Genomic DNA, 21,050 nt, shown 5'->3' on the forward strand with positions numbered 1-21,050 from the left:
ACAGACATTCCTCACTTAATTCTTTAAGTAATTTTTAAATTTTCTTAGTTACAAGAAGCTGTTCAACCTGTACTAAATTATCCAGTAATTCTACTTCAGTGTGGACATAGTAACTTTGAATAAGTTAGCCTTTCAGGTATGAATTCATAAGACAGGACAAATACTTCTAACAGGTCACCAGTGTGAATAATGAAGCACAAAGAATAATCTGAAGTATATAATAAACATTTTTTAAACTCAAGACAATCCTACTCTAAAACTGAATATAACCTATGTTAAACAACAACACACACACAATAATATTTTCATACTTCTGCGACAGACCACCATACAGTTTTAATTAAGAATCCAAGTCAGGATGTAATGACAAAAGAAGATGGTTATACTTCTCAGTTGCAGACAGTGATAGTTAAGAAAGCAGTATGTTAAGTGATGATTAAAGGAGGCAGTGAATGGCTTTCAGGACTGGGGGGACAAGGAAGAGAAGTGGAACTGGAGAAGGAAGATGAAGAACAGATCAAAACAGACTAAGGACTATCATTGCCTTTTTTTCCCCTTGTTTTCCCTGATTCTGCTTTTCTGCCCCCCCTACCCTCGGTACAGACATGCCACCTTTACTTTGCTAGTTTGAAAGTTCCTTGCTGTGCTCTAAGTGTGTTTAAAAAATGCAGAAGCAGACAGAGTCAGTGGACTCCAGGTGAAGAAAGAACAGAAAAATCCACAGGCATTAAACAGACTGTAAACTAACTGGCCCGTATACAAATTTAGAATTTGGACAATTGTTTCTAGTTCCTTATTCAAGTGGAAGGTATTTAAGAGAAACAGGAAGCCTGCTAAAAGCAAGGAAAACTTAAGTGAGCTAGCACCTATTATGAATCAGAAAACTAAGATTCCTATCTGAATTCTTTGTTATGGAGTTCAGAGGAAATATTTGTAAATGAACATACTGAAAGTTCTCTCTCCAGCCTCAAAATGCTTTGTTTTCAGTGTTCCCGTTCTCACCCTTATGTTTCCATTGCTTTTATTCTTTGGAATTCTGCAGCTCAAACCCATCTGTACTCAAAGCCACCACAGGTCTTCCAAATATGTTAAATAAACTCTTCTTTAGGAAATTATTACTTTTTCACACATTCATTCCTATAAAGGGTATTTCATAGGCCAGAGGAAGGGATAAGGGAAGGAGAATCAGAAATCCATAGAAGGATCTCTCGCTTATGCCCCCCTGCCTTGAGAAAAAGGAAGCTGTAGATTTTTCTAGACTCCCCAAAGAAAACCCTATCAATATCAAGATATACATATTGCATTGTTTACTTCAGTATATATACACTAATTATGTCAAATTAACAAAACCATCAGGAAATAATTGACCATTTATGCGTTTGGGAGAAATAGGTAAGAATGTCTCTTTAATATAGAAACTTGCTCTGAGTCTCACTGATGAGGTGACCTCACAAAGCAGTGGGGCAAAACTTCACACCCAAGGTAAAAGTAAAAGCCGAGTTTAAAATCTAGCTAGTTTTTTAAAAAATATGTATTTTCCCAGATACAAGTCAATCCCTACTCATTGTTCTTTTAAAATAGTAAAGTGTGATCAATTGCCACAGGTATTCCGGTAATGATACCACTAACCTGCACAAATAAAAACTAGACATAAGGGAAAGTGACTACCCAAAGTGCTCTCATATGCACAAAGGAAGTCTGTAGGAAGAAGTTAAAGTAATTAAATGTTACTTGGCACAGCAGGTAAATAACTTTCCTGCAGGAACTGCAGCAAGTATTAAAAAGCTGGATTTTGCCATCTGTAATACTCTCAAAAACTCATTAGAACAAACTTCTAACTTACAGTGGTTCTTCCTACTAGTTATCTATATTTTAATTGAAAAGCCGAAGTAGGTGCTGAGGACGAGATTATAATGCAGTAATACTAGACAGGATGAAGGGACAGAAACCCTATGAACTCTGCCCGGATGACCGCATTAAGCCAAATATATTTTGCAATGTGTAAATTATGATTTTTCTTTTCACATTAGGTACACACATGCACACACAAACACCCACTTCTTTTTTCACAGCATAGCTTACACTTTAACACTAATTTCAATTACTGAATTAGTCAATTAGAATCAGGTATATTTTCCTCTGACAGTAATTTTAATGCTTATTAGCTTCTTTGGTTCCGCTTACAAGAACAGGCCCCTTTGCCTAGTCCTGACAGACATACTAATCAAGCTTATGCTTCTTATACCAGTCACCACTGAACACTAAACTTAAGTTACCTGTGTCAATAATCTCAGTCCTTCAAACGTATCAATGCTTCAATTCTGCAAAGGTGTGTTCAAAGTGGTGGTGGTTAACATACTTCAACGTGTGTAAGGTTTCTTGGGTTTGTTTTCTGGTTTTTCTGTGCTTTTTCCAATCAGCCAACTCCCAACCCCAAAGAACATCTTACTGGGGAACTGGGGTACAAGTCACTGAGGAGCTACCAAGTAATTCACGGGATTCAAAAATCCCATGTTCAAATTTTTTGCCCACAATTATTTAAACTAAAAAAGGAACAATTAAGCTGCAGACCAGTGAATTAATCCTTGTATTGCAACAGACTTCCTATGACCTTCCATACTGCCAGCAAAAAGAGGTCACTGTATTAAACACTAATCTCAATGTACAGTAGCCCATTAATAAAGGTCATCACATTAAGACTTGTATATGAACCACTAACAGAACAGAGAAGGCTTACAGCAACAGGGAAGACCTAGAAACCAACCAAATCAGTATAGTTCCAAAACTGAACTGACTTTCCCATGCTCATAAACAAACTAAACTCTTGAAGCTTCAATTCCTTTAATAGCCCTTTTATAGCTCTTTCTACCAGGGTTCAGCAGAAGGAAAAAAGCTGTATCTTTTCCTCGTATACTAGACATTGCAAGCTTATGGCATAGCATGCATGATCAATCCCTAGGTAGAACACATGAATCTCATCAACCCTGCTACTAAGACAAAGTTTCGGCCATGATAAATCCAGGATCACTGCCATGAGAAGCCTGCTTGCTGCACAGAACACACAACATTGTAACCTTTTAAGCACTCTCTGTTCAGGACACTGGTTTAACTTTCAGACCATCCATCCTCAACAGCAGATTCTCCTGGCTTTCCTCCATACACTCTTTTAGGAAAACCATGGAGAAAAAAGTAGGATGCAGTTTTTAGTAAAGCAAGCTGCAAGAAAAGTTGTATTAAATCTAATCAAAATGGCTGCTGTGAGATTAGGTACAAGTAAAAGCTCCCTAATGGTAAAAGCAATTTAGAACTGAACAGCTGCCAAAAGATCACTGACGAAAAAAAAAAATCAATGGGAACATTCAAAAAAGAGATTAGCCAACACACTCAGAAACAATTTATGGGAAAAATCTACACACAATGGTCAGAGATCATTATCTACCCATCTGTAGGGAAAGCTAGATACCCAAGCCGTTTTTCATTTAAGGAGGGCAACTTTGGCCAAAGAAAAAGCTCTAATAGCTTTTCAGCTAAAAAGTTTGCGATGCACACTACATAATATTCATTGGAAGCTTTCTTCAGCAGATAGGGGACAAGAATGCCTCAACTCATTAGTCCTATGTCTCAAATACCCTGAAATCACTCCAACTTTTTTCATTATTTGATCAGGCTCCATTTTAAAGTTAATTCCCACCCTCCCCAATTCCTATAGGAAAGCTACTCCAGAATTTATTTCTGCCAACGTATTTGGGATAAGCCAATTATTGTCTAGTCCAAGGAATTTCACTAGCATCTGTGCGTATATAAAAATAGAGGAATGATCTCTGGTCCCTCCTGACACAAGACATCTAGAAAGAGAAGGGCAGGGGGTGAGAGAAACAAGTTACTTTCTCCTAGGCTGTCTCTAGAATAACAGTATTACAAAAGATAAATAAGAAAGACCAAGACACCTACATGAGCAATACCTGGCACTCAAAAAACATAAAGGTGTTACTTCAGCTGTTTATAAATGTTTCCAATTTTTTTATACTAATTAGAAAAAGAAATTAGAGGGCCCCACTATATTACATGAATATTCATTGTGGTTCTTAGTCTGCAGGGTTAATGCGATAGTTAACTTGTCAGCTGAAATTCAAATTGTACTAGGGCATCAACAATCCACAAAAATATCAATGCTGTCTGCAGTTGAGAGAACACTAACAGTCCCTGTGCTCTTCTCTGTTTCAAGTACCAGAATCATTAACTCAGTTTTTACTGCAATTTAACAGTGAGTATTTGCACGTGCAGCCAGCTAAATCCAGACAGAGCTATATATTTGACTTCTGTATTCAAGAGGTTGGAATCATTAATGGCTGAAACATTGCAAATTTACCGTGATTATATCAGTTAAGCTATTTTTACATTTTTTTATTTGAATCAGTATTTATGAGCTAGATTACAATTTGTTCCTATATGCTTAACCTTTCACTCCTCTGTGTCTATAGTCCATCCTTCAAAAAGGTACCTGTATAATTTATTGTGACATCTGAATCATGGGGTGCTTAACACAATCACAGTCCTATTTATGACTAGTTCAGAGAAGCACACTTAAAAAGTATGTAAGTGCATTACAGTGAGATTTGATATGATAATAATGTTTTCAAAGACATGCAAGTTTTGTGATCTGTGTGGTTGAGCTTATTCATAAGATATTTTAAGATAAAATGGATGCATTTTATACTAAAAAAATTCCCGAACTCTTTCCTAGAGGAGCTACAAAGGAAAGCAATTATTTTACCAAGGAGAAAATTATAGAATGAAAAAACTACTAAAGACAAGATCATTGCTTCTACTGAGGAATTTCTGTAATCCAGAAAAATTATATTCTACAATTCCTAAAATAGTCTCTTATCTCTGAATTTCCCAAACTGCCAAGTCAGATATGGCAGGGATTTTAAACAGTTCTATTCTATGAGGATAAGAAGGCAAATGAAATGCAACTACATTAAATGCTCTCAGCCTCTATTAATTTCCCAAATAGAGAATAAATTTTGTAATTTAGAGTTCCTATAATATTTACTTTGTTGTGAAGAGATTATATGTGTTTATATAACATATACCAAATGTTAAAGTACAGCATAAAACAGATTACTTTTTCTAGCCTAAGCTTGATAGCATCTAAAGATTAGATATAAACAAGTTTAACAACTCTGCTCCACGATACAGCATTTACCACTAGCATTTCTAGGTCATGCACAGCAGTATTTGGAAGACAGAATATACAAAACATATCACCTCAGAATTAGCATACTGGTGCTTTTTTTTTTTTCTTCTGTGTGCATCTACATGGGCATTAGGATGAAAGAAAAACCTCAAGAATTAGTTAAAGAAATCACTAGCCTACTTATAAATACACCATACTGTCACAAAATGAAATGCATATTTTATTTTCATTCACTGTGACCTACTTACAGGCAGAACTCATTAGAAAAAGTCTATTACATCCAGAGTCAATAGAATCAATTACGCAGCCTTCATTCTGACAAAACTTCCACTGATTTTGATGCAAAATTCCTGTCTTTTCTCAGCCAAGCGCAGAACTAATGTAGTATATTTACACACAAATAATCAGATAGATGTAAAATTCTGACTATATTGAGATCGATAGGATTTTTGCCACCAACCTCAATGGAGAGAGATTTTATCAGTAGTGTGCAGTAAGGTGGAAAATTCATACATCAAAGAGCTGTTCTGTGGCTAAACAAATAGCTTTATAAAGGCACGGAAGGCCTTTCAAACCATAGAAAAACATGCAAGGTTTCACATAAGTCTTACCAAAATACTGTAGTTTCATTGCTTACAAATACCCTGCTAACACATGCAGCTCCCACATCTGTCAGTAGGTTGAACAGTCTCAGTACTTTATTTCCTCTGTATCGTAATTTTGGAGTTGTCACAGTCATTATTCTCCCTTCTACTAATAATCTTCCTCCTGATGCCATTCTCCACCCACACACATAAATCAACCCTCCTTTCATTCTGCAGGTGTTTGACCAGTCTGATCTCCCTGTACCTACAGAAGACTCCTGTGCAGTTACAAAACTGAAAGTCTAATCTTGTCCAAAGAAAAAGCATCAAATGGTCTCCTGTGTACAATGTACTAGTAAGATTAATCTGTGATCTCGAGAAACCAACTAAACTGCTGTTTCACTGTTACCTAATCTCAAAAGCTTTTTTAGCAAGCTTTCTAAACAGCCCATAAACATACCTTCATGTGGAAACTTGTGTGACAAAGGAAAGGCACAATCAAGATGCTATTAGTTCTCTCTGGGAATTCATACAACACAACGTGTAATTTTGCAATTAAAAATTTCTGAATGTGGGACAACCTGCAAGTATCTGGGTTTTCACTAGAGAATGTCAATATGTAAATACCAGTAATAGTAACACTAAATAATACTTTATATAGTATATTCTGTGGAAATGGCTTTCAAGGTATATTTGCATTTAAAAGCCATTGCAGATCACACTGAATTAGCTCAGAAACTACTAGTTTAAGGTAGAAACCATATTTTGGCTTGAACTAAAAAAAGAAACAAAATAGAGGAACAAAAATATAACCGTTTTCCTTAGCCAATAATACGGTTCTCAATTTAACAGGTTAAACTCAAGTTTATTGCTACTTGGAATTTCTTGTTAAAAAAGAAGGAAAAGAGCGTTGAACTTCTCAGTATCCCTCCTCTCCTTATAGTGAGACCTTTTCTGACCATTTCTTCCCTTCCAAAATAGTTGCCATGTATCATATGTACAGCTGAGATAACAGATTCATATATATGCCAAAAGTAACAAGCAATAAATATACTATTTCTTCTAGAGAAAGGAAAAAAGAAAACAATCGGACACATCACACAGATACTGTTTCAAGGTATTATTTTCTTTGCTACTCTCAAGTTTAACATACATTTTGAAATCTACTATTTCAGCCTCAAGAAATGGAAAATGAAGAGGTGTTTATATATGATCATAAAAATTAAGTGGAAGTAGCCCCATTAAAAATGGCATACTCGTGGTACAATTAGAAAATAGACAATTATACTACAGGATGCTGCAAGCGCAAGCAGGAACTGCATGAAACAGTAAAAGCACAACCACGCACCATTCCCTGTGCTCTGGTCACAGACTCCAACCACTCAAAATATGAGTATAATGCATTAGTAGCAAAAAGGAGGGAGACAGAAGAGAGAGGAAGACAGAAAAATCATACTGCAAAAGCTAAAGCTAGTTCTGGTTCGCAGAGGAATTTTGCAGTTTTGCCAGTTGGGAGAGGATGAGATGCAGAACATTGTGCAGCACAGAGCTGGTCACTTAAAGGGTGGAGGACAAGTAGCTCAGATCTTATGTAAATGTATGAAGAGACAAGGCTGGAAGCTTTACTCTTTAACATAGCTGCTCATCCTCCTCTGTAATATAAAAGCACCATTGAGCATAGCATAGAGGACTTCACTGTTTCAGCATCACCAGAACACCAAAAGACCATGAAAAATGTTAGCTTAGGACAAACAGTGTGGTCACAGCAGTTATAAACATCATTGAGGAAACCAGCACAGACCAAGATTTCACACCAAAATCTCTTTCTAGGGATGTTTCAGTACCAAATTAAAAAAGCTCTCAAAGCTTTTTGGGGAAAAGGCTGCAATTTATGAATTGTTATTTAAACTGGGTAATCTGATAGACTAAAGTGCTTCTTCATATCACAAGGGCAATCAGCTTCCTGTCATCTTATTTGGTGAACAATGTTCAGGTTTTATAGAAGATTATAGATATTGACTATTTCCCAAGTAGTGGTGAAACGCAGGTCTAAAACCATTATACTTAATTTTGATACTTAATACAAATACTTAAAATCTCAAATTCTGATACTGCTCAGCAACTAAGGCCTTTGTGGACCCCGGTATATCCTTAGCTGTGTCCCACATTAAGAAAAATTCCCTACTTCTGTAACATTAAGGCAACCTCTTCCTGTGCATATCTCACCTCTTTTTTCAGCTGGGATGGTAGGCAGTCACAAGTCAAGCTAGAAACTGGTTCAGGATGGGGAAGAAGGAGAAATCTCCCTTTACTAGCTGACAGCTTTCATGTAATAGGAGAATAAATTGCACAGCAACATCCATGCTTCATTTCTTAGAGACTTTTGTGGCAGAAATAGGAAAGGAAAGACAAAAGCTAAAGCAAAATCATCTCAGATCAATGCACTGGACTGCTTCCAACCTTTCAATCCTTTATTACAAGACTGATTTGCCTTCCGAGGAACTGTGCTGCAGGCTGTAAAAATAAGACCTGAGTTTTCAGGTAGCAGTTTAAAAATCTGAATTCTTGTTTCTGTATACAATGTGTGTTTAGTGAAGTATTTCAGTTCAAACAAAAACCATTATTGCTTCAGATTAGACACAAATTCCAATATCAGGCAGGCAACAATACCCTTGCCAGACTATCTTGAACATCATGTTCCCACTCTTGAATTTAAGCCATGAGCATCTAGTAGCAGAAAGAGCAGCTAAATGATACGAAGGATAGAAGAACTGACTTTTCAAATGGAAAGAGCTTATAGCTAGGTAATGATATGAAGATGTTAAAAGAAAAAAGCAAAACAAAACAAACAACTCACAGTGTTTGAAGGTTATGGAACATTTAGAACAGGGACATGTATTACAGCCAGATAAAATATATTACCAAGAAAGAGCTTCCTGACAGAATGGTACATTAGAGTAAGAGTATTATCCCAAATGTCTTGCAGCAACTTGAACGGATTTTTGCATTTAATCTGAACAAACCCCATGAGGGAGTGCTTTGAGATCTCCCTAATTCAGAAGCCTTAGAATCAAGCCATGAAACTGGATATACAGTATGACCAAACAAGGACCAATCAGGAGATGAAATACATTACTTTTAAATCTTTTTTTAAATTTCTGTGGACATTCTACCGCTCCCTCCCCCCTCCAATGTGAACAGGTATCAATACAGCCATAGTAACAATAAAATAAAGGGAAAAAAATCTGCTGGGCACTCTGGGAGAGCTAAAGTTAAGCTGACAGTAAAAACAAAACATGCTGTTTGTTTTATTGCCCATATTTATTCAATACACTTCTTTCCTTTATACCCAGGTACTAAGTACATGGATATCATTTGATATTTACATAGTCATCATTCAAAGCCTGCATTTTCTTTGTAATAAAAACTTTTTAACTTTTACTAATGGTCAATACAGAGATAGCCACTAGGAAGCACAGGTGCAAACAGAATAGAGGGAGACTGTCACAGGCATCAACAAAATATGAACTACACAGTGGAAAGACTCAGAATTTACCAAGATCCAGTGACAGACAAATCTTAGTGGGAGATGCTGGAGGTTTAGTGCTTCAGAAATTCAGTTACACATATACATACAGATATGGGAACAACATTCCTGTGAGAAGTTGACCAGACATCTTTAAATGACTTATTTGCCCTTCATCTCATTACTTACATCTCTAGAGTGTTAGACAGATGTGCAATTTAGAGCAACTGACATTAAGAAATAATTAATCCAGTATAAGTTTTTTCATTCTTTTCCCAAATTCAAATTCTATCACTGCCTGTCAGCAAAATTTCACTGAGGCCAAGGAAGATTCAAGTCTTCACCAATCAGTACTTAAAGTCTGAGTACATGAAAACATTTTTTTTGGAGCCTGAAGGAAAAACCGTTCCACTGCAGATGGAACCCTAACTTAGACACAGGTCAGCAGATCTTTGAAACCTTGGTATTTTTACAGTTCTGACATTTTCCCATCTAGGCTCTAGGTTATTTGGATCCCTGGCTGTCTTTGAGAATGAAGGAAGGCAGTAAGGAGGAAGGAAGAGATTGTATCTTTTAAAAAGTTGCCATTTCTGCAGCAGTCTTCTCTTGTACAAGACTTCTTTTATAAGGGATGAATGTATCTATAGTTATGACAATCTCACAGAACAAAAGTTCTATCTGGATCATGTATAAAAAAAAAATCTTAAAAAGAAATTGTTAGGAATACTGTATGTTTTCTTGGATTATTCCTAGGATCTGTTCTCCGTATCCTATGTAGTCTCAGAATATATTTTTTAGTATTTACATTATTACCTATTTGCCATTCATGACTGATAGTGACCTATATTTCACATAAATTAAAGCCTGTGTAATACTGAACTAATTTAATATAATGAACAAACATTTTATATATATGACACAAGGGTTGCATGAGGTGAGAATAGATTTATAGTGACCATAAGAACTACAGTTCCACAGAGCTGTTTCATACTGAAATATCCCAGCACAAATATCTTACCTGTCTTTTCACATTTTCACATTACAGTCACATATATTAATACTGTGCTTGTATCATTACAATTTTCTGGGTATCAGGGGTGTTATCCTCATAATACACTAACAGAAAGAACATAGTACAGAAAATAGTGTACAAGATCTTAGTTCTACACTAAAGGAGCATACACGAATCCTGACCTGACATGAAATGCACACAAATTGAGATTATAAAGCATGAAATGTTATGTGACAAAACTGGTGTTCAAAAATTACGAATATTACTTACAGCAGAACATTACTTGTAGCAAATACCGTCAAACTTATTTTAAAACATCTGACTACCCAAAAGAGAATATAGCATATAAGAAATCACTGCAAATAAGACATATTAAAAAAAGGTATATCTTAGTAAATAAAGATGAGAGATTTCTAGATTTACCTGTATCAAATTCTCAAATATTCAGCAGTATTTAGCTTCACAGTACTGAAAGACTGCCATAGTATGGCATTCAATTACTGCATTAGCAATCAGCTTGCATTTTATCAAGTTATCCTTGGGAACAGTAGATTCAAGTACTGCTGTGAGCTCAGCATTTATGAAGGTATGTTTATGAGGCTTAATGCAGTGAAAAGCCAGAGTACAGCAGCAGCAGCATTTAGGAAGAACTGTAGCACAAGGAATACGGATGCCAGTGACAATATGGTGTGCAATTAACATTTCTCATTAGAAACATTCTCACAAACACAGCAGTATTAATGATAACTCCCATTTCCAAATCACTGATTTAAAAATATGTACAGTAAAATATAGGTTATAGAATTATTCCAGTTTATATAAATTAATCTGACTGCTTAAATGCAAATGTGCCTCTTGGATATTTACAGTTTTCAGCTCTATGCAAAGCAATTAAATGATTTAGTCACTACATTTTAAAGGAAAAGCAAAAGGACTAACAAATGTTGGTTGAAAAATATTTTCATCACACTTCCCTAGGATTTTAACATTCAGAAAATAGAAGTTCTCTAGTCAATATTATCACAGTATTTTGTCCTACTGCTGCAGATAAAATAATTTAAGGAGTGCATAACAATTATATAGTACCTTACCCTTTCTACCGGTGAACCATAGCATGCAATGACGAAACATAGCAGTGGCAGATGGCATTGGTGTTAGTAAATGTGAATAAAAGGATAATAGCAGAGAAATGGTGACTGGCAGACAAGACACAGAAATGTAGATGAAATGAATGCAAGCTGGTAAATCTTGAAGCAAAGCTCCACCTTTAAGCCAAATGTTGCCTCTAGTCTCCTCATAATTGAGCATTAAGTTCTATTTGGATACAAATTGCAACCTTCAGACCAGTCTTGATTCTCTTCATACAGAAATGCATAATTGTATCTTGATAACGAAGATCAGAAACGTTTTGTAAGCAAAACCCATAATCAGAAGCCCATTACTTTCTCCCCTTGAGTGATATATTCTTTACATTTTTAATCTCCAAATCCTGCCAGAGCCACAGTCTCTTTCTAGCACATATGTATCCACTGCAGATGTAAATCCCTGCCTAACCTGCAGCACCCCTGGATCCAGAATGTTCTCAGTGTGCTCATTCATGCTGTTCTGTTGCCAAACATTTAAAATCATCCATCAAATACAAGTGGAATCTATTATAAGAAAAAACAATCTCTTCTTTCAGCTCACCCTGAAAATGGAAGGTTTTCTGATCAACAGTTATTGTGAAGGTGCTGTCGTCCTCATCGTCTATACCAATCACAGCTCCCTGTGAAACAAAGAACAAAATCCTGATAAGGCAAGCAGTGACATCAGCAGCATACACTCTATCACTACACCACTGGAATTTAAAAAGCATTGACAAATTAGAAGCAAACTGAATACAGTAAAGAGTGGAAGGATTCTCTGTTTAGTCATAGGGTGCAAGTCAGATCTTTAATAAATTTTTAGTTGCAGAAAAAAACATTTTGTAATTATTTGTAAAACTGATTTTCTGGATAATAATATGCATCTTTTATTTTTGCAATGGCTTTACACTACAGCATCATTATAGTAAACAGTTTTCTACTACATTCCACCTTATATTTTAAAAGAGCAGGGAGCAATATTTTATAAGTACTTTCCATGTATAAAAATACTAATTCATAGATACTCTACAAAAAGAAGTTCTTGACCTGATCTTATCTACCAGTCTATAAAAAAATAAATCATTCTAGCAGAATGAATTTGGCCCATCATGTCATGTGACTGGTACACTGCATGATCTAATTTTCAGTCCCTAAGTAAATATTAACAATAAGTCTCCAGAATACATCAAAAGCAGCTAGCTTTGTCTTCTAATTCCTCATGAATTATTAGAAGGAAATGCAAATAAATCGTAGAGTTAAAGGCCATCTGTGCTTAGCTATTTGCAAATCTATCCACATCTTCATTCCTGTCCTCCCAAACACTTAATAAATAACACAGTTCCACCCAAAAGACAACAGTGAGCCTCTGCCAACTCCAACAAATTGTAACATTTAGTTCAAAATCCACCAATGAATTTGCTCAGTTTCTCTTCTCCAGGAGACATAGCATCAAGATCTGTTTTATCCTTCCCCCTCCCACAAAACAGACAGACATCACTGGAAGGTGCACATATTTAAAGGGTAAATTCTGCCCTTACTGTCAGAGTAAACAGCAAGTAATAGTACTACAAGCACCTGTGAGTCAGTTCCAAGTGCTTCATTTCATTCAGCCAGTGTCACACAGCAACTGCAGAGCAGGGGGTCAGGTATATATCAGGCTGGCCAAAACATAAGAATTGTTTTGGTACAGACTTGGGGGCAGAGGGGTCTGAATCAATCTTATTCACACACATTCTTCATAGCCCCTATATGAGGTTTCTGGCCAATGGTACCAGCTCATGTATGGCTGTGACCATCACAGGCACCACAAGACAGATTGGAAGGAACAGGTCCTATTTAAGAACAGCACCAACTGTATAGCTTCAAGGCTATATTAGCAGGAAAGGATAGCTCCAAACTTTTTTCTTCCCTCTCTGCCAAAAGTGTACCACTTAACTTCTCCAAGAGTATCTTCCATACAGGCTTTTCAAGACAGCTCTGTGATCACTATAGAAGAAGCATGTAAAAAGTGTACCCAAGCCAGTACAATTCTGAATGCTTTTAGTCCCAGGACACAACCACCACCAGATGACTAGCCATTACATTCGGAGACTATCTGGTAATCATGCAGTGTGCCAGTAACATGACATAATGGGCCAGATTCATTTTGCCAGAATGTTGGGTTTTTTTCTAAATATATGAAGACATAAAAAATGTCTGGCACTTTATGTACATGTTTTGCTACACAAATCAAAAGATCACTGCAAGTTGTACAATATCATTCTCCTCACCAGCTACATCAAAAAAAATCTTTAAGTCAGACACCAAGAACATGACCAAGATATACTCCCCAGAGAATATAGATAAAACTAATGTAAGGCTGAAAAAGTCAGACTAGGACAGCTAAGTCCTGCCTCCCTCCTAAGTGGTGGGAGAAGACTGAGGAGCAGGAAGAGCACACCTGTGTCTGCAATCTCAGCACAAAGCTGCGTAAAGTGCACACGTTCTAATTGCAGTGCTGAGGCAAACGGTCTGAGAATAAGCATAGAAGATGCTTCTGTTGTCATGCAGATAACACATATGAACAAGAAAAAGAAAACCTGAAGTGTAAAAGCTTAAGTGTATATTCCAGAAAATTTAAGTGGACTTAAGCATTGTATAGATGACACAGATTCCTCTATGAACACACCTTCCTAACTACCCTATGACAGTCAACAAGAGAATTTGAAGGTGAAACTTCAGGCCTATGAAATGTGTATCAAGAGCAAAAAGGTGAGGAACAAGCTTTTAAAAATCCATCCAGGAAAAAAGGAAGTATTTTAGCCAAATTACTTAAATTACATGTTTGTTTATGTTCACACCTACAGTTACAAATCAACAATTACTCTAAACAGAAAACCTCTTTGATAGAATTTCAGACTGCAGAAGCCCATCTGTTCAGCTATCAGTATCACTGTCATCTGCCAGAAGAGCTGCTTTACCAAAGCAGAAAAAAGAAAGATTCCTTCCTCCCTTACAAAAAAACCCCACACACATTTAGAGAAAGGATGGGGGAGTCCGCAAATCTTCAGAAAACTCCAAAGAGTAATTTGGGATGGGAGAGCGGCAGATGGGGGAAGAGAAAGGAATTGTTTTATGTTAAATACATATAAAGATGGATCATGCAATATTGAACAGATTGTTCACTTTTAATATTTCCTAAACTGACAGGCTGAGGCCAACCTCCACACTGACAGGCTTACAACACCATTAAAGCAGGCATGGTTCTTCAGACTAAATTTTTCTGCACAATGCAAAAAACATCCTCATGAATCTTTGGGAATGTTATGTTCTAGACAGTGGGGTTTGAGTTTACATTACCCTTAAAGAAATTCTTAATTAAGATACCAGTACATTAAACAAGAGAAAGTGCAAAAAAGTCATCTGGAATCCAAGTGAATGGAGATTCTCTGTATGACTCTCAAAAGGCTATATGTACCCCTTTATTAGGCCCACAAAAAGACTAGAAAGAAGTAACAACAGAAGGAATTACTGGAAGAAGCAGAGGTCTGCTGCAACACTCATCACATCAAACCACAGCTCACCTTCCCTATACTTCTCTTACTTCAATACACTCAAAATGCTCCCATTCATACCCATTATCCTCCTGACTCCTTCCCCCTATTTAAATCAGCTCTTCACAAGACTGTGGTATACTGGAACCAGAGATTCTATATGGAATGGGAAAAAAAGAATAGAAGAAGGACTTGTGCAATAAATATTTTTTGATACGTGCATGACCACAAGGTAGAAACCAGACATGTGCAAAGACATCACAGCATTCCCACCTCACTTCAGTACTGTCATTTCAAGCTACAACAGCAGCACTCAAGGTTAAACGTCCCAATCCAGAGTGCCTCAAACAGGTAACACTCAGCTTTCCCGCTCTGCATCTTCTTACCTCTGTTTCCCCAATTTGTACCCCCTGCAGCTGATATTTCAAAAACTTTGCCTTCTGTGTTCTTCCTTCCCTTTCCAGTCCTTTTTTGTTTCACTAAGCAAAAGCACAGTCAAGTGGCAGGCCTAAAGTGTGTCCAACAGGCAGAATGGAGGACACAGAGAATAAGGGCAAATCAGAAGGACAGACGGAAGCATTTTGCAATGACTTCCATAGGTACAGAACATTTATGTATATACATACGTATCTCCACACACAAAGAAATGAGAACTGCAAACAGCAACTTTTCCATAGAATGCTACTAACCCATCTCAATCATATAATGCTTTTTTCATACTATGTATAAAATGTACAATGTTTTTATACAGTATAGAAAATTACAGAATGTAGGTAGCCCAGCACATCACTTGACCTCTAACATTTTCTTTCTTTAAATACTTCCACTATTTCAGTATTTTGCAGAGTCAGGAATAGAGCCCAAACCTCAAAAGTCTCCTTGCAGTTCTCTCCATTAAGCCATATTATACACAGTAAGTCATTAAATACTGAATAAAACAACACTTACCCTGAGTCTAACACACCCTCGGCGTGATCCTCTCATCATTTTGTCTTTTGACTGAAACAGAAAGAACAGATCACTGGATTAACAAATACAGTAAGAATTGCAAGGAGAAAGTTAGTTATTCAAAGCAATTGAGAAAAGAATAAAGCATTTTTGTATAATGTTTTATTGACTGATTAAACAAGATGCAACTTCTTCTACAAAATAGGTTAGTTCTCACACAAAAGAAAGTATACCACCATGGTATGAAAAATTAATCCTTCAAAAAATAAGAATACCCCAATACAAGAAGTTTTGTAGATACCTTGAAGAAATACTTAGAAGATGCAGTCGACACCTTTACAGAAAGTAAAAAGTAGTGAAGAAGAAAGGAATTGAGAAATTCCTGACTGAAAAAGGGGAAACGTAATCCCCATTTTTAAAAATGGAAAAAAAGATGCGGGGAACTACAAGGCCAGTCAGTCTCACCTCTGCGCCCAGCAAGATCATGGAGCAGATCCTCTTGGAAACTATGCTGGGGCACATGGAAAATAAGGAGGTGATTGGTGATAGCCAACATGGCTTCACTGAGGGCAGACAGTACCTGATAAATTTGATGGCCTTCTATGACAGGGTTACAGCGCTGATGAATAAGGGAAGAGCAACTGACATCATCTACCTGGACTTGTGCAAAGCATTTGACAATGTCCTGCAGGACATCTGTCTCTAAACTGAAGAGACACAGATTTGATGGACGGACCACTCAGTGGATAAGGAATTGGCTGGATGGTCACACTCAAAGAGTTGTGGTCAATGGCTCGATGTCCAAGTGGAGAGCAGTGACAAGTGGCGTCCTCAGGAGTCAGTGTTGGGGCCAGCGCTGTTTAGTATCTTTGTTGGCAACATGGACAGTGGGATCGAGTGCACCCTCAGTAAGTTCACCAACGACACCGAGCTGTGTGGTGCGATCGACAGGCTGGAGGGAAGGGATGGCATCCAGAGGGAGCTGGACAGGCCGGAGAGGTGGGCTCAGGCAAACCTCATGAAGTTCAACAAGTGCAAGGTCCTGCGCATGGGTTGGGGCAATCCCAAGCACAAATACAGGCTGGGCAATGAGCAGATTGAGAGCAGCCCTGAGGAGAACTTGGGGGTATTAGTGGATGGAAAACTGACTATGAGCCAGCAATGTGCGCTCACAGCCCAGAAAGCCAAGCGTGTCCTGGGCTGCATCAAGAGCAGTGTGGCCAGCAGGTCGAGGGAGGGGATTCTCCCCCTCTACTTTGCTCTCGTGAGACCTGCCCCTGCAGTGCTGTGTCCAGCTCTGGGGGCACCAACATCAGAAGGACACGGACCTGCTCGAGCAGGTCCAGAGGAGGCCACAAAGATGATCAGGGGGGCTGAAGCAGCTCCCCTGTGAGGACAGGCTGAGAGAGTTGGGGGTGTTCAGCCTGGACAAGAGAAGGCTCCAGGGAGAACTTAGAGTGGCCTCCCAGTACTTAAAGGGGGCTACAGGAAAGATGGGGAAGGACTCTTTAACAGGGGTGTAGGGATAGGACAGGGGGTAATGGTTTTAAACTGAAAGAGGGTAGATTTAGATTAGATAGAAGGAAGAAATTCTTTCCTGTGAGGGTGGTGAGACACTGGCACAGGTTGCCCAGAGAGGTCGTAGGTGCTCCCTCCCTAGAAGGGTTCAAGGCCAAGCTGGACAGGGCTTTGAGCAACCTGGTCTAGTGGAAGATGTCCCTGCCCACGGCAGGGGGGTTAGAACTAGTCCCTTCCAAACCAAACCATTCTATGATTCTAAATATTAAAAATTGGCAGTATACTGATTTACACCTTTCTCCTTTTTCTCCTACTCTCAGAAAAGTGTCCGCATAACAAAATCCAGCTGTGCAGGCAGAATTGTACAAATTAAATTGTATCTGTCAGAAAGTTTCCCAGATCCATACCCTTTTTCATATAGATACAAATTTCATGTTTAGACAGGGTTCTATGTCTACTTCCTAGATAGTACAGCCTGCTTTCATTACAAGTTAGAAAAGTTATGTTTATAGCCATTTAAGCAGTAAGAGCCCAGATCAGAAAACAGGATTCCTACATTCATAACCAGTGCTCAAACCTGTAGACTAGCCTACCTTGCAGCTAAATTACTGGACTTCTTTAGTATCTGTTTGAAGCACTGACAAGGGAATTCCAGGGAAAAAAACACACCCTCCCAAATAGGCAATTCTAAACAGCCAACCCACTTCTAGCTTGAAATTGTGATACCTTGAACTTTCAGCTATTCCCAGCACTGACTCAGGTAGATTTGTCAGTAACATTCTGCCAATGTCGTAAGTGTTATTGGGCAATAGTGGCAAGCCCAAGTAGCACACACAAAAACTCTTTAAGATAAAGAAAAAAGAAAACATTTCAGTCATCCTAAATACTCAGTTTTCTGATAGATGCAAAATGTCTTCTGGTTTTCATCTACTCACACACTTTCTGTTTTATAAATAATAAATTACATGCCATTGTAGCCTTGTCTGCAAAGGCAGTCTTGTCTAATACTACCCCTTCTCTCTTACCACCCAAATATTCAAACTATGTTCTTTCAGGTCACAAAAACACAGCTATCGCTGGTGTCTCATGAACAGATTCTCTTGCTGTCATCTTCTGAAATATCCACTTCTTTCCAACAGTATCTTAACGATTCCATCTAGACAATATATTGATGCGTTTATGACCAGCCCTATTTTCACTGAAGCCATTAGAGAATGAAATCTTATTGATATCACTGGAAAAAAAAAAAGACAGAAATGAGAAGTATCAGTCTTAACAGCAACAAATTATTCTTCATCTCTACATATTTGAGATATAGCTACAAGGAAAGCATGAAGCAGTGTCTCATTCACTAAATAGAAATTAAAAATACAGCAGTCAGAGCTTCAAAAAATGTTTTTGCTGATCTCTCATTCAATTCAGTCTCTAATTTGTCAGAGTTGTCTTCTGAATGTTAGAAACCATCAACATTAATCTACTTTACATCAATACATCAATGAAATGGAAGACCAGCAGTGCATCCATAACATATTCTACAGATAGACAATTTCTTTGTACATTTCCTGAATGAAAACTTCTACATAGGGAAGATTTTTTTTTAATTTTTGTTTTCAAAAACTCAAAACCAATAAAGGATCTAGAAACAAAGTACTCCAACAATTTCCTATCAGAAATTGTATACACTTGGGACACACCTCACTAGAGTACTTTCATTTTTTATATTCACTGCCTTGAGAGTTCTCCTAAAATGGGAGGACACTAGTGAGAGCTTATTACTCCCTCTGGTGGTTTCAGGAAGAAATATTGGCATAATCCTAGCAGGAGAGAAAATACCTGGACTGAGGATGCAACTCTGCAGCAGCTGTTGGAAACCTATCAGGCCTGACTGTCCGGACCACACACTCCAGGCCCTCCGGCATGCCAGACAAAGCACTCAGGCAGGGAATCAAATGAGACAAAAAGCAAAGGTAGCAGAAGAGACGTTTGGTTTGGTTTAGATCCCTCAACCAGCTAAGTGCAGGGAAGATGAGAGCTAGTCCTAGTGCAAGGGAGGGCAGAATCCCAACCACCCTGATTTCCACTGTGCAGAGTGACTATGAACTCAACTGCAAAAGATGCTCTAAAACCCTTCCTTTTTCTTGTACACCACATTTTAATTGAATGGACCACAGGTTCGGAGTGTGGTCCTCTATGCTTACATTTTCGCCACCTTCAGACAGAGCTTTAACTGGTTAATACCAATTATGACGAAGCAGTAGATCTAATTCATTCTACCTACATGGAATAAAGCACCTATCATTCCAGTAGCTGAACTCCCTGTGCACAAAGCATGCAGATGTCATCACACATAGTGCTGTATTCTCTCGTTGGAATACAGCAAATCTTTCACTGATTGCTGCGGGAGAGTACTTTAAAACACAACTCAGCTGACATTTTAGATTTGCCACACCCCTGCAAATCCAGACAGCTTCAGCTTCACCTTAGAGGATTATGTTTTACCCCTTGGTTGAAATTATGCATGGGTATCCAGTATGTCCTATACTTGGTCAAGTATTCTTGCATAAATAAAGCCATTCCATAACTATTTTGAGGAATGGTTCCATTTCAGTGAACAAAATCTCGTACAGCAGAAAAACATCTCTAAATAGCTAATGCAAAAGTGACATTTTACTTTCTTTCTATATTTAAAGTTTTAATAGGCAGCTATCTTTTTTCAGTGATGTTTTATAACCAGACAAAATGACATTTTCAATAAACTTTCAATACACAGTGTACTGATTTTGATGATAATGGACTTGAATAGGTTACAAGCAGACAGCAACATGAGATTAATTTCAGATGAAACTCAAATAAAAATTTATAAAAATGATGAAAGCTATACAGTATTACTGCAGAGGGAATGTAGGTATCTCCAAAAAAAAAATATGGCCTTTATTGGTCCCTTTTTTACACCCACACAGTGAAGTTGATAAAATACAGAACTGATCTAACATAAGGCACTTCAGGTAACCTACAACTTCTCAGGGAAATTAAAATAATGCCTGGGTCTATCAAAAACAAAAAAAATCATATCCCCCCCTGAAGGCCCCCAGCATGGGAAGTTTAAGATTTGAATATAAAACCCAGCTGCTGTCTGCCTCCAGAGCTTCTCAGGCACAAGTTCTGCTTGTACAGAAGCACACAGAACTTGAAGAGGTACATTTTTGACTCACACAGCGTTGTCAAAGAAATCTCTAATATAAGTACACAGATGAGCAAAACCACTTACGACATTTATTTCCCGTTAGGGATGAAGAACCTGGAACAAGCTCTATTTATAAACAGTGATTTCTGCAGTTTAACTACATCTACAGGAGAAGCTTTGGTTTGGACCACTTCCCATAATAGTCCATTCTCATCAAATGGTAAGGCAACCCTCATTTTTCAAGCAGAAATAAAACCCAACAATTTTAAAACTTCAGATGCTGGTCCCAGCCCACCATTCCTCTAGCTTCCTTGCAAGGCACACCCCAGTCTCAGAGGAGGACCTCCTCGAGCACAGGGACATCATCTAACAGCCATGTTGTTTCTGTAGCTAAAGCTTTGACTTTTGTTGATGCAGTCAT

General features: G+C 37.8%; 1 protein-coding gene across 8 annotated transcripts in view; it reads right to left on the reverse strand.

Annotated features, from left to right (window-relative positions):
- Positions 1 to 21,050, reverse strand: part of OSBPL9 (oxysterol binding protein like 9) — a 66,413-nt gene that overhangs the window by 39,268 nt on the left and 6,095 nt on the right. For 4 of the 8 annotated variants that reach the window (XM_074832057.1, XM_074832055.1, XM_074832056.1 and 1 more), the window contains exons 2-3: positions 15,928 to 15,978; positions 12,009 to 12,087 (exon numbers count right to left, since the gene is read on the reverse strand). In XM_074832057.1, coding sequence (XP_074688158.1) covers positions 12,009 to 12,087; positions 15,928 to 15,978 — 130 coding nt within the window. Of the gene's footprint in view, positions 1 to 5,811; positions 5,894 to 10,745; positions 10,815 to 12,008; positions 12,088 to 15,927; positions 15,979 to 18,171; positions 18,191 to 18,470; positions 18,615 to 21,050 lie in introns of those variants that run through there. The other 4 variants (XM_074832060.1, XM_074832059.1, XM_074832063.1 and 1 more) reach the window with 4 other exon arrangements.

The sequence above is a fragment of the Strix aluco genome, chromosome 8, assembly GCF_031877795.1.
Source record: "Strix aluco isolate bStrAlu1 chromosome 8, bStrAlu1.hap1, whole genome shotgun sequence".
Classification (NCBI taxonomy): domain Eukaryota; kingdom Metazoa; phylum Chordata; class Aves; order Strigiformes; family Strigidae; genus Strix; species Strix aluco.